Raw genomic sequence first — 13,340 nt, forward strand, 5'->3', positions numbered from 1 at the left:
TGACGTGTGCAAGAATGTGCGCCTGCTTGTCTGTGAGAAGGAGACACAGGAAAGAGCAAGAAGAGCCTGCAGTGTAATGCCCGCAGCTAAAAGCAACTGCGTGAGTATACTCACTGGAATATTACGATATAGTCATTTTCTATATCGTACAGAGACAAACCCGCGATGTATCGTGTATCGTCTACTCAGAATGGTTCCTAAAGAACTAAATCTATCCGTGTAATTTTTGGTAGAAACACAGGAGGAACTTTATTTATCTGGGTAGGTGGGAAAGTTCCTGAAAAATTTCCTGCGGTGGAAAAGGGCCTATTGTGACAAATTTAGTCCTTTCAAATCTTCTTAGTAAGCAACCTTGAACTAAAAAATTGACAACATAGACCTAGCGTGCCATAGCTAGAGTAGTTGAATCAATATTAGTGTTTGGTGAACCATCAGCCTCTACTGCCAGACTTGGACATTTGAGAAAGGTTATGCTAAGACAAGCCATAGGCCACCGCACTTCTCTCGACTCACGTTTCATCTGTCCTTCCCCGCTCATGTTACCCTAGTAGCGACACTTCCCGAGGTGGTTATATCACGGATCCTGTCAGGAAAGGTTAAGAAAGCACTACTACCACTGTGATGTGCGTGCTACCTGACAGGACGGTCATGAAAAGCAGTACAAAAAGACAAAATAGACTCTTAAAAAATGGACACAGAAGAAGCAACTGTTTGTCTTCCTTGGTAAGTCGGGTGTTTATCTGACCCATCCACCACCCTGAACGCCGCATGGACAGCCTTACTATATTTAGATATCATCACATTCCCGTCTTTACCTTGCTTTGTGCTACTGACTGCATCTGTAGTTGACAAAACCTTCTATAATCGACTTTGCACATGGGTTGACCCTCAAAATTTTAACAATCAATAACAGTCTTTGGCTTATTTGATATACGTGATTCATGACTATAATTACAAGATGTTTTGGCGATTAAATGATTTCATGCACTTGAATGGAGAGGCTCAGTCCTCCGGTTGAGGAGGACATTTTATTTTCAAGTGCAGCTGTTCAAATATGATTGTGGTGACACAGATTAAAAAAAGGAGTGGGGGGAGGGGAGAGGGAAAAACACACAATGCCAGTTAGTGTGGCACACGACACATGTTGCACAACAAGCAGTCAGACACTATGCTGCTGTTACTGCTTATTGTCTGGGAGCAGCAAATACCGGTTGTTTAAAAAGACAAAGTAACACATTCTAGGGATGGGCGACATGGCCTAAAATTTATATTGCAATATATATTGCAGCACAATACATATCCCAATATTTTATTTGGTATGTAAATTATAATAGAACCTTTTCTAATTTCAAATCAAAACAAAGGTTCCCAATTTGTGTGCTGTATTGAATTATTTTCTCAAAACTATCATTCTACTTTTTCATTTATTTACTGTTAATATTGGGTTGTTTTCTGTTGTGACATGGTTCTGTCTGCACTTCTGTAATAAGAGCTTATTATTATTTTGCTGGGATATTTTACATTTGTTTTGGGCGATTCTACAAATGTGTGTATTTATCTATTGACAAGTAGGTACTTGGACTGAATTGGTCATACTAATCCTGATACAGATACGTCAAATATTCAAAATCATTAAATAATTAAATATTTGATCACAATTATAATCTGACAAAAACATGGCGGTGTAACAATACATATAAAATGTTTGAATTATTTGTAACTATTGGCTATGATTTAAATCCTCTTGTGTCGAGGGACCTTTTTTCTGACTTTGTAAACAAACAAAAAAAAAAAAAATACATTTCATGGTAAAAAATATCAATCTAGTCCCTGTGGTATTGACCTGATAGTATAATACTTGGTATCGCAGTGTCGATATTTGTATTGATCCACCCACTTTTTTTTTTACATTTGAGAGCTTTAGCTTGCGGTTAGCATATCTTCCTTCTGTGTGTAGTGTAGCTATTCCTTGTCCTATAGGGATGATACAACTAAGAAACACTTGCTCTCTGGCGGGACATTAGCCGCTTGCAAGAATGCCACATTGCGCTGCCAAATTTGCAGGATATGACTAGAATATATTATCAACCTGCATTGTAATGATATAACTATATTATTAAAAGCTATATTGTTGCCCAAATGTATATTATTTATTTGGCAACCCGAATACAATCCATTGAGGGATGCTGGTGTTTGATAGATATTCAAAATGGTAATCAAATCAATATATTTAAAGGTATGTCAATAATGGAAAATAATTGTAATCTATTCAAATCAACGGTTGTCACCATAAAAGCGGTACAGGAAATGATTTAACAATAAGTAAACAGCTGTTTAATAAACCAAATAGTTTGATAAAACACAATTGTCAAATAAAGCCATTTTGTTCTGTGCAGCTAGGTCAGTGATGTGCTTCTGTGTGCGTCATCGCAGTAAAGGGAATTTAAAAAAACAAACCAAAAAAAATTAGTCTCTATGAAATGTTGTGAATAGTGCCGAATGCCGATCAAGAAATAGGTCATTTAAAACCTTTTTTTTTATTGTTTGAATAACTTAGTTTTTGTCCAACCCAGTCCACTGCCCATCCTACACCGTCTTTCATGATCCAGACAAACCCTCTATCATTGTCTCTTTTTTGCTTTCATTAGAAGTTCGGTCTTGGACGGAGTCCGAGTTCTAATCAGTGCTCTTGTAGTTTAGGTAATAATAAGGATTGTGTTTTTCTCCTTAGAACATCCTCACTTCCCCCCCTAGACTGGCCCCTGACAAGTCAGTTTGGCCAGTATGAGCTGAAGATAGAGGTCCAACCCAAAGCCCACCACCGAGCGCACTACGAGACCGAGGGCAGTAGAGGAGCCATCAAAGCAGCTTCGAGTGGCCACCCCATTGTCAAGGTACCTTTGTATATGTCATTAACCAAATACAGTACAAGCAATATGTCTTAATTATACAGTTACATCAAGTACATTTTGTTCAGTTACCTCTTAGACTGACTTTGACACTGACTATCTCACCCTGCTGTACTTGAGTTGTACACCAAAAAAGTGAAATAGACTGAGCCAAAATTAGTTGCTGAATTTAGCAACCGCTTACTGAGAATGAGACAGTTTCTTCACTTTTGAGGAATTTCCTTCCGCATTTGAAACATAGTGTGGTTTCATTGTGTCAGGCTCAGAGGTGCCACTGTAAGGAAAATGGCAATGGTATCTTAATGATCTGTACGGCAAAATCCTTAAAAGTGTAAAATTTGGGTGCTTGTGTATTATGTAGATCTGAAATCAAGTCAAATCTAACTTAATTTATAACACACTTTTCCTACATAAAATAAATACAAGACAAAGTGCCGACTTGTACAGGGTGTACGCCGCCTTCCGCCCGATTGTAGCTGAGATAGGCACCAGCGCCCCCCGTGACCGCAAAGGGAATAAGCGGTAGAAAATGGATAGATGGATGGAAGACAAAGTGCTATATAGACTTAAAAACAAAACCGTGATGACCCACCTCCACCTACCATAAGACACATACACACACTATAGATGTTCTGGTCTGGGATTTACGCTTCCGATTTTGATGTTTCACTAGAGCTGGAACTGCTAAGCACTCAGCTTCTAAAATTTGTATCTCATCTTTCGTATATTTAGGATCAAAAAGATCCTCTCCATTTGAGTGATAAAGTTCTGGGTCATCATTTATCCCAAAGTAGTCGCTGTTGGCTTGAGAGCTGCAGCTGTTGATTATTGGAGTATCCGTCTTCACTTTATTTATATTACCCTTTTATAAAACAAGGCCATGATAAGCCACATACACAAACTAGATCTGATTCCGATCAGGGATTAATGCTTCCGATTCTTACACCGATCATTCTTTAAGTGAGATAAACCAATATCAACTGTAAAATTGTACATTTATTTATTGGGAGTGCTGTACAAAGTCAATAGTACACAATAACTTAACAAAATCAAAAAACTACTATCTATCCTTTTTGCCCTCAAACCCACCTGTGTCCAGAGACATAATCTCATAAATTTGTAACATTAAAAACAAAAAAATTATTTTGAGCAAATACAAATATTTTTCGGATCACTCTAGAATCCATCATATACTCACATTACCTTAGGTGTCGACATTACCAAGATATGGATTGATCCACCATATTACATTTTTTTGCTGGTACACTAAAATGCATCAGGGGGCTGGTGTGTGTACATACTGTATATATATATATATATATATATATATATATATATATATATATATATACACACACACACACACACACACACAATGTGACATCCCTGAAATTCACGTCTAAGGCTTCTCAGGCTTCTGTAAACAAACCCTGCCCACTCTACGTTGTGCCTCGTCTGCTTGGGGCTACTGTGACGTAGATTATTGTAATAACTCGTATATCACTCAAAAGGGCACATTCCTACCATTAGAATACTCTATATAGTTCAAGACTAAAGGTAATTTGAAAAATGCACTGCACATCGTATCGGTGGATCCAGTTTCGATGGTAAAGATTTGAAAACTAAATTGGAGACGTCCGGTGGGCCAGGTTGAAAAACTTAACGGGGCTGTAAGTTGCCCATGTTTGCTCTGGACTCTTAGTAATCGACTTGTTAATTTCCTGTTATCATCTTCTTACATTCTGCTGTAACGTAGTTCCATCTAGACTTTTTAAAGTTTACTAAGCTCTTATTTCGTCTGTTGTTTCTGTCCAGTTTAGTGGTGAGCTAAGCTATTAGCATGCCTGCTCCAGCTCGCTGTCGATGTGTAACATGTTCAGCCTTGTCGTTATGTTTGATAATGATTATTGATAATGATACTTAAGACACAAAGAAATGAAATGTATTTGCTGTAATAGAGGTGATTGTTATTAACTTAGGGGAGCGACTCTACACTGTGTAAGGAGACACACAATTAGCTAAAATAATAAATACATTATCAGCCAGAGGGGAACAACGTTTGGAATTCACATTGGAAGGCATTAATCGGCAATGACGATTTTAAGAAAATTGCCGATACTGAAATTCCAAAAACAAACACACACACACGTAAAGATACAATAGTTTCAAAGTAATGGAGGAAAAGCTTTCAAGGCTATTGGCATAGAATTAATTAAAAAAAAGACCAAACTGTTGTAGGGTGGGGTTGTGGGGGCTGCGCACATGACTTGCGATTATCTGCCAAAATACTAGGAGCAGTGTTTTCCTGAACCACAACTCTTGCTGGTTATCTAGTTAGCTTCCTGTGAAGTACTAATCATCAATGGCGTTTGAAACGAAATCTAGATTGTTGTTGCAGCTGGAAGTAACTCACTTTTCGTCTCCATGTTTCTTCGAAACCGGAGGAGTTGTTTAAACATAATGCTTTTATAGGAGGGACAGAAAAGGCTACATATTCCATCAATCTATCCATATTCTACCGTTTATACCTTACGGGGCTGCGGGGGGTGGGGGGGAGTGGTGGAGCCTATTTCAGCTGCATTCGGGCAGTAGGCGAGGTAAAGGCTGCATCAAAAAAAAAAAGTTACTTTCGATTTTAAGAGGTGCACGTTAAGCTACGCCGGAGGGTTTAGAGATAGCCGCTGTAGCTATAAGTGACGCTGTGGCGTAATGAAGCCTTCAGTTCTCACACATTTAGTCAAGCAAGCCCCCCTTTAGGCCAATTATTAACCATTTCAACCTCAGCGTGACCAAGATTCTATCCTGACATATGTGACTGCATAATTTAGCGGCCAAGCAAGCTTCGCTACACTTGTCCTCATTCTTTATCCTGAGAGGACTTAGTTTGGGTATTTTAGGGGTTTCCTCGCAAAATTGTTTGAACACTGCCTCCATTTAAAATGTTTGCTACTCACTGGGCTGAGGTGCACTCACACTGGAGCTATTCCACTTTCTTCCTTGTCCGCCACTGACCAGTACACATACTGTATACACATATGCCATCACTTTATTTAAGTAGGTATACACTTTGAAATGTTTTATTTTGTCACGTTATTTTTCAAGGTGGGGGCTTTCGTTTAACTGATGCAAGAATGTTCATTATATTTACATGGATGTTGAGTGGACATAATGTCGGTTTTAACTTTATGGATTATTTAGTCTTTCTTTTTTAACAATACCAGTCAAATGTTAAGAGATACTTCCTTATGCAACATTTCACTGTTATTGTATATAATTCAGGATGGCTGTTATCATTAATAATTAGCAGGAGGCTAGCAGCAAAACAATATTTATTCTGCATTTCTTTGTTGCATCCAACTAACATTTTGGGCCTGATCTACAAATCCAAACTATAAAATTGTGTGTACTATTAGTGGGTGTGTTGCGTGTGATCTACTAAGACTGAGCGTGCAATTGATAACTGGTGCAGACCGCGTTATTAAAATGAAGTTTTTGCGTGTACTATGCGGCTTTCACCAAGTAGATACTCTTTTCCTGCATATTCACGTTATCATGCTCTTTACCTGTGGTGTTTTTCTATTTTGAAATATGCAGCAGACATATACTTCTCTTTCTGGACATTTTAGAAGCAGTCCTTCAGTGCGATCATCAATGGAACCCACTTTTTTAGCGCGCTGATGGTGTTCCCTAGGAGATGCTGGCACTAACGGAGAGTGTACGCTCCAGACACAAGAAAATACATATTAAAATAAGTTTTTTTCATATACAGTTTAAGCTTGTAAAGACAAATGTCATTTAGAAATAGAGTTGGCAAACACAAAAACGCATCAATTTAATTTGTTTTAATCAGCCCCTTAAGTCAACCAGCAGCTATAAAATTTCAAAATTACATTACCGACTAGACGATATGTCTAATATATATATTTATGGACAAGCATACGTGGGAAGGAGCTGGAGCACAATTCACTCCTTTCTCACAGCTATTTTTGCAGAACTGACAGTTTGCACGTCCTGTCTAAATGTTACAAATTAAAATTAATAAAGACGCAAAACTGCTCCCGCAGTTGAGTTTTAATGTTAAAAAAATCACACTGGGTGTGCAACATAATTTAATTTGCATTTTTCCTCCCAGTATTGTAAGCGTTCTGATGATCAGTATACAGTCTGTATATTCATGAAGACAGACACGCTAAATGGATTGCCCTCCATATTTGGCTCACTTAAGAGACGTAATCCTCTGCACACAAATTTGGTAGATCAGCTGTGCCTGTAAGTTTGCATGTGTTTCTTTTCTATGGTATGGTAGATGTTTTTGTTTATTTGGGTAATGCATAAGTCCCCATATTTTTAAACCACACCATTGGCATTTCTAAGATATTTATAAAACAATGTTGCCTTCCTTTATATTTTCTCCAAACGAGCCATTTGGAATTTGAGCAATTTGTGACATCAATGGATTTCTCCATATGTGGTTGGGATTTACCCAAAGAGCTTTATGAGAATCCGCACTTGAAGTCCGGCATTGTAGTCAGTAAGTTCCTTCTTTTTCTCTATCCTTTTGTTGTGGGGCAGACTGGCTCGTACAAACCCTGTTTCCATATAATTTGGGAAATTGTGCTAGATGTAAATATAAACGGATTACAATGATTTGCAAATCCTTTTCAACCCATACTCAGTTGAATGCACTACAAAGACAAGATATTTGATGTTTGAACTCATAATTTTTTTTTTTTCAAATAATAATTAACTTATAATGTCATGACTGCAACATGTGACAATGTAGTTGAGAAAGGGCATGTTTACCACTGTGTTACATCTCCTTTTCTTGTACTCAATAATTCAATAAACATTTGGGAACTGAGGAAACTAATTCTTGAAGCTTTGAAAGTTGAATATTTTCCCATTCTTGTTTTATGTAGAGCTTCAGTCGTTCAACTGTCGGTCTCCACTGTCGTATTTTACGCTTCATAATGTGCCACACATTTTCGATGGGAGACAGGTCTGGACTGCAGGCGGGCCAGGAAAGTACCCACACTCTTTTTTTACAAAGCCACGCTGTTGTAACACTTGTCTTGCTGAAATAAGCACGGGTGTCCAAGATAACGTTGCTTGGATGACAACATATGTTGCTCCAAAACCTGTATGGACCTTTCAGCATTAATGGTGCCTTCACGGATGTGTAAGTTACCCATGCCTTGGGCAATAATACACCCCATACCATCACAGATGCTGGCTTCTTAACTTTGCGCCTATACCAATCCGAACGGTTATTTTCTTACTTGTTCTGGAGGACACCAAGTCCTCTGTTTTTCCAAAAATAATTTGAAATGTGGACTCATCAGACCACAGAACACCTTTCCACTTTGCATCAGTCCATCTTAAGTGAGCTCGGGCCCAGCCAAGCCGGCGGCGTTTCAGGATATTGTTGATAAATGGGTTTAGCTTTGCATTGTAGAGTTTTAGCTTGCACTTACAGATGTAACGACCAACTGTAGTTATTGACAGTGGTTTTGTGAAGTGTTCCTGAGCCCATATGGTGATATCCTTTACACACTGATGTCGGTTTTTCATGCAGTACCGCCTGAGGGATCAAAAGTCTGTAATATCATCGCTTACGTGCAGGGATTTCTCCAGATTCTCTGAACTTTTTGATGATTTTACGCACTGTTGATGGCAAAATTCCTAAATTCCGAGAAATGTTGTTCTAAAACTGTTCTACAATTTGCTTACAAATTGGTGACCCTCGCCCCATCTTTGTTTGTGAATTACTTAGCATTTCATGGAAGCTGCTTTCATACACAATCATGGCCCCCAACTGTTCCCAATTAGCCTGCACACCTGTGGGATGTTCCATATAAGTGTTTGATGAGCATTCCTCAACTTTATCAGTATTTATTGCCACCTTTCCCGACTTCTTTGTCACATGTTGCTGGCATCAAATTCTAAAGTTAATGATTATTTGCAAAAAAAAAGTTTATCAGTTTAAACATCAAATATGTTGTCTTTGTAGCATGTTCAACTGAATATGGGTTGAAAATGATTTACAAATGATTGTATTCCGTTTATATTTACATTTAACACAATTCCCCAACTCTTATGGAAACGGGGTTTGTATTTGGACATTCATCCCATAAATAAGACCGCCCACAAAATGACGTATCCTGAAGAGATGGTCAGAAAGCGTCTTGAAGACTGTTTGTAAAACATAAGCTTTGCAATTTTTGCCCAAAGAACCACCATTTTATGTTATGTAAACCACAAGGAAATCGTAATATGGCCTCTTTGATACACGCAAATGTTTTGTAGATCAGGCCCTAAAATATACATTGGGTTTACACCATGCTATGTTTTTAGTATCAGCTCTTGTCCTGCAAATTTAACATTGTTTACTAAACACCTCAGTCGTCCCCCTAATGCACTGTAGGACTATTTACCTTGTGACATCGTTCTTGTTATTCCAAAAACAAAATACACCTGTCCACTGTGCGTTTACATTAATGTTTGCACACACTACATATTGTGTTTGATACAGTATAAGGAAAGACCAATGGTAAAATCAATGCTTTAAAGGTGTAAGCAACTTTTTGTTCTCTTGACCCATCATACACTGTCCGTTATGGGGTCAAAACACTTGCAACCGTAAACAAGCTTTCGCATATCATGTTTCCCAGGTGCACTCTCCGCAGAGAGCTATTCCCCTGGAGGCAATAACACTTGTGCCAGCAAAATCTGATTACAATTATTCAGCCGCATAAAATTTAATAATAGGAAATAATTGATAGTAGAAATAATACTCCATGGAGGTTTGAATAGTGGTAGGAGGATGCCACAATAGAGAACATTTTCCTACCAATTAGTAGTCAGAGTACAATGTTGTTTCATGGCGAGTATGTAGCAGCTGTTTTGTGGGGTTTTCTGCTTTGCATAATGTGTAGTCATCATATTTTACACAAAACTGTAGTACCCCAGCAGCAGCAGCCTTCTGTTACAGATACTCAGTCCTCAGAGCCCTCTTCACTATGTTCCCCGTGGGCCTTGACTCTAGTGGTGTGATGTCACTCGATGACGTCACGGATGCCATATGGGCATGGCCGTGACTTCCTTTTGTGGCTATGCTGTGTGCCGCTGAGTTGCTGTATCAACAGAAAAACAAGGAGGACTGAGGAAAGGGACTGCGGGGTAGTGTTTGTTTATCTCCTACATACGGTACAATGCTGTTTGTTTTCTGTTTAAGTAGCAGATTACATAAATATTTCCGTGTACATATTATATAGCACCATGCGCGATAACATTTGGTGGACCCTTTGGGTCATGCATTTGCATAGCAATAACCTTAAAATGTTATATCACAATTCAGATCCAGGCAATGGACATACAACCATGTTAGTACAAACCCCGTTTCCATATGAGTTGGGAAATTGTGTTAGAGGTAAATAAAAACAGGTCTGTAGCTGAGATAGGCACCAGCGCCCCCCGCAACCCCAAAGGGAATAAGCGGTAGAAAATGGATGGATGGATAATGATTTGCAAATCCTTTTCAACCCATATTCACTTGAATGCTCTACAAAGACAACATATTTGATGTTCAAACTCATAAACTTTTTTCTTTTTTCAAATAATTCTTAACTTAGAATTTCATGGCTGCAACACGCGCCTAAGTAGTTGGGAAAGGGCATGTTCACCACTGTGTTACATCACATTTTCTTTTAACATCTCCCAATAAATGTTTGGGAACTGAGGAAACTAATTGTTGAAGCTTTGGGTAAGTGGAATTCTTTACCATTCTTGCTTGATGTACAGCTTAAGTTGTTCAACCGTCCCGGGTCTCCGCTGTCGTATTTTACACTTCATAATGCGCCACACATTTTCGATGGGAGACATGTCTGGACTGCAGGCGGGCCAGGAAAGTACCCGCACTGTTTTACTACGAAGCCACGCTGTTGTAACACGTGGCTTGGCATTGTTTTGCTTAAATAAGCAGAGGCGTCCATGATAACGTTGCTTGGATGACAACATATGTTGCTCCAAAAGCTTTATGGACCATTCAGCATTAATGGTGCCTTCACAGATGTGTAAGTTACCCATGCCTTGGGCACTAATACACCCCCATACCATCACAGATGCTGGCTTTTGAACTTTGCGCCTATACCAATCCGGATGGTTATTTTCCTCTTTGTTCCGGAGGACACCATGTCCACAGTTTCCAAATATAATTTGAAATGTATACTCGTCAGACCACAGAACACTTTTCCACTTTGGATCAGTCCATCTTAGATGAGCTCGGGCCCAGCGAAGCCGGCGGCGTTTCTGGGTGTTGTTGATAAATGGCTTTCGCTTTGCATAGTAGAGTTTTAACTTGCACTTACAGATGTAGCGACCAACTGTAGTTAGGTACAGGGGTTTTATGAAGTGTTCCTGAGCCCACGTGGTGATATCCTTTACACACTGATGTCGGTTTTTGATGCAGTACCGCCTGAGGTATCAAAGGTCCGTAATATCATCGCTTACGTGCAGAGATTTCTCCAGATTGTCTGAACCTTTTGATAATTTTACGGACCGTAGATGGTAAAATCCCTAAATTCCTTGCAATAGCTTGTTGAGAAATGTTGTTCTAAAACTGTTCTACAATTTGCTTACAAATTGGTGACCCTCGCCCCATCTTTGTTTGTGAATTACTTAGAATTTCATGGAAGCTGCTTTTATACCCAATCATGGCACCCACCTGTTCCCAATTAGCCTGCACACCTGTGGGATGTTCCAAATAAGTGTTTGATAAGCATTCCTCAACTTTGTCGGTATTTATTGCCATCTTTCCCAACTTCTTTGTCACGTGCTGCTGGCATTAAATTCCAAAGTTAATGATTATTTAAAAAAAAAAAGTTTATCAGTTTTAACATCAAATATGTTGTATTTGTAGCATATTCAACTGAATATGGGTTGAAAATTATTTGCAAATAATTGTATTCCATTTATATTTACATCTAACACAATTTCCCAATTCATATGGAAACGGGGTTTGTAGAAGCGTCAACCCACATAGAGGTGCGTGCTAGTAATTGTGTTGACATGCACACCATAATAGTTCAACTTTGCGGGTGTCCGCAGGCTACAAAGTGCTTTTGTTGTTCATAAACTTGAGGCCTAATCTATCATACTGAAGGTTTGCATGTATCAAAACTAGGGCTGTCAAAGCACCCCCCACGACCCCAAAAAGGACAAGCGGTAGAAGATGGATCGATGGATGGATTATTCCATATGCATGAATGTGTTTGGGTGCTTTGATGGTCCACCGCCTACCTGCAGAGCACGCCGTCACAACGTGCTTAAAATAGTTTATGTAGACTTGATTGCGATTTTATATTCCAGAAAAATTGCTACAGGTTATAGATGTGTGCTGCTTGTTAAGTTAGTTTTAAGTTTAAGTTTCAAGTTTATTCACAATACCACATGACATTTACAGTAGTGGTGAAATGTCATCATTTAAAGATGTTGGTACATGAAAGGGTCCCCCAAATAAGCTAAAAGAAGCTTTTGACAGGGGGTCCAGAGGACAGTATATATATGGAAAGATGAAACATGGTAGCAAGCACAACAACAAAAACAAAAACAAAACAACAACAACGCTATATAATAAACACAAGATAGTAGTACCAAAGCAAGCATACACATACATACATACATACATACATTCATACAACCATGCAAAACCCAACAGTAGACTACCCCACATGAGGCATTAGAGATAGGTGGTTAATAGGTAAGTTTTCAGTTTCTTTTTGAAGTTGGAGAATGGATACAGCATCTTGAGGCTCTCATTAAGCTGGTTCCAAATCTTTGGTCCCCTGCATACAACCCTGTGAGCGGTACAAGCCAGTAGACGATGTTTACCTGTTATCAGATCTAAGTTACGAGTGTGGTGGGTATGCTGGGGATGGTAGATAGGAACCAAGCTACAGAACCTTAGATTCAGCCTGTAAATGACTTGATAGGTTAAACAAGAATTTTGATAAATATTGAACTCTGCCAGTCTTAAGAGATATGTATGAAATAGATGACGAGTGGGGGCATTAAACTTGGACCGACCATGACAGGGCCCGTATAATTTTCTTTTGCATGGATTCTAATTTGTGAAGGTAGGTAGGGAAGGTGTTACACCAGATGATATTACAGTAGTTTAGATGTGGTTCAAAGAGAGTTTTGTATAAGGTAAGTAGTGCATAAAGAGGAAGATAATGACGAAGGTGAAAGAACAGACCAACATATTTGGATAATTTGTTCAACAGATGGCTAATGTGACATTTGAAATTGAGGTATTCGTCAATGATGACACCCAGGCATTTTGTGGACTATACTCTCTGTATTTCCTGCCCATTGATGTTGATATGGCAGTGCTCAGTATTTGTCCGGTTTTTATTAGAACGAAATAGAATA

At 38.8% G+C, this 13,340-nt stretch overlaps 1 protein-coding gene across 3 annotated transcripts in view; it reads left to right on the forward strand.

The window, feature by feature from the left end:
* Positions 1-13,340, forward strand: part of nfatc3a (nuclear factor of activated T cells 3a) — a 115,913-nt gene that overhangs the window by 33,852 nt on the left and 68,721 nt on the right. For all 3 annotated transcript variants that reach the window (XM_061878692.1, XM_061878675.1, XM_061878684.1), the window contains exon 3: positions 2,732-2,894. In XM_061878692.1, coding sequence (XP_061734676.1) covers positions 2,732-2,894 — 163 coding nt within the window. The remainder of the gene's footprint in view (positions 1-2,731; positions 2,895-13,340) is intronic.

The sequence above is a fragment of the Nerophis ophidion genome, linkage group LG02, assembly GCF_033978795.1.
Source record: "Nerophis ophidion isolate RoL-2023_Sa linkage group LG02, RoL_Noph_v1.0, whole genome shotgun sequence".
In the NCBI taxonomy this organism is placed as follows: Eukaryota; Metazoa; Chordata; class Actinopteri; order Syngnathiformes; family Syngnathidae; genus Nerophis; species Nerophis ophidion.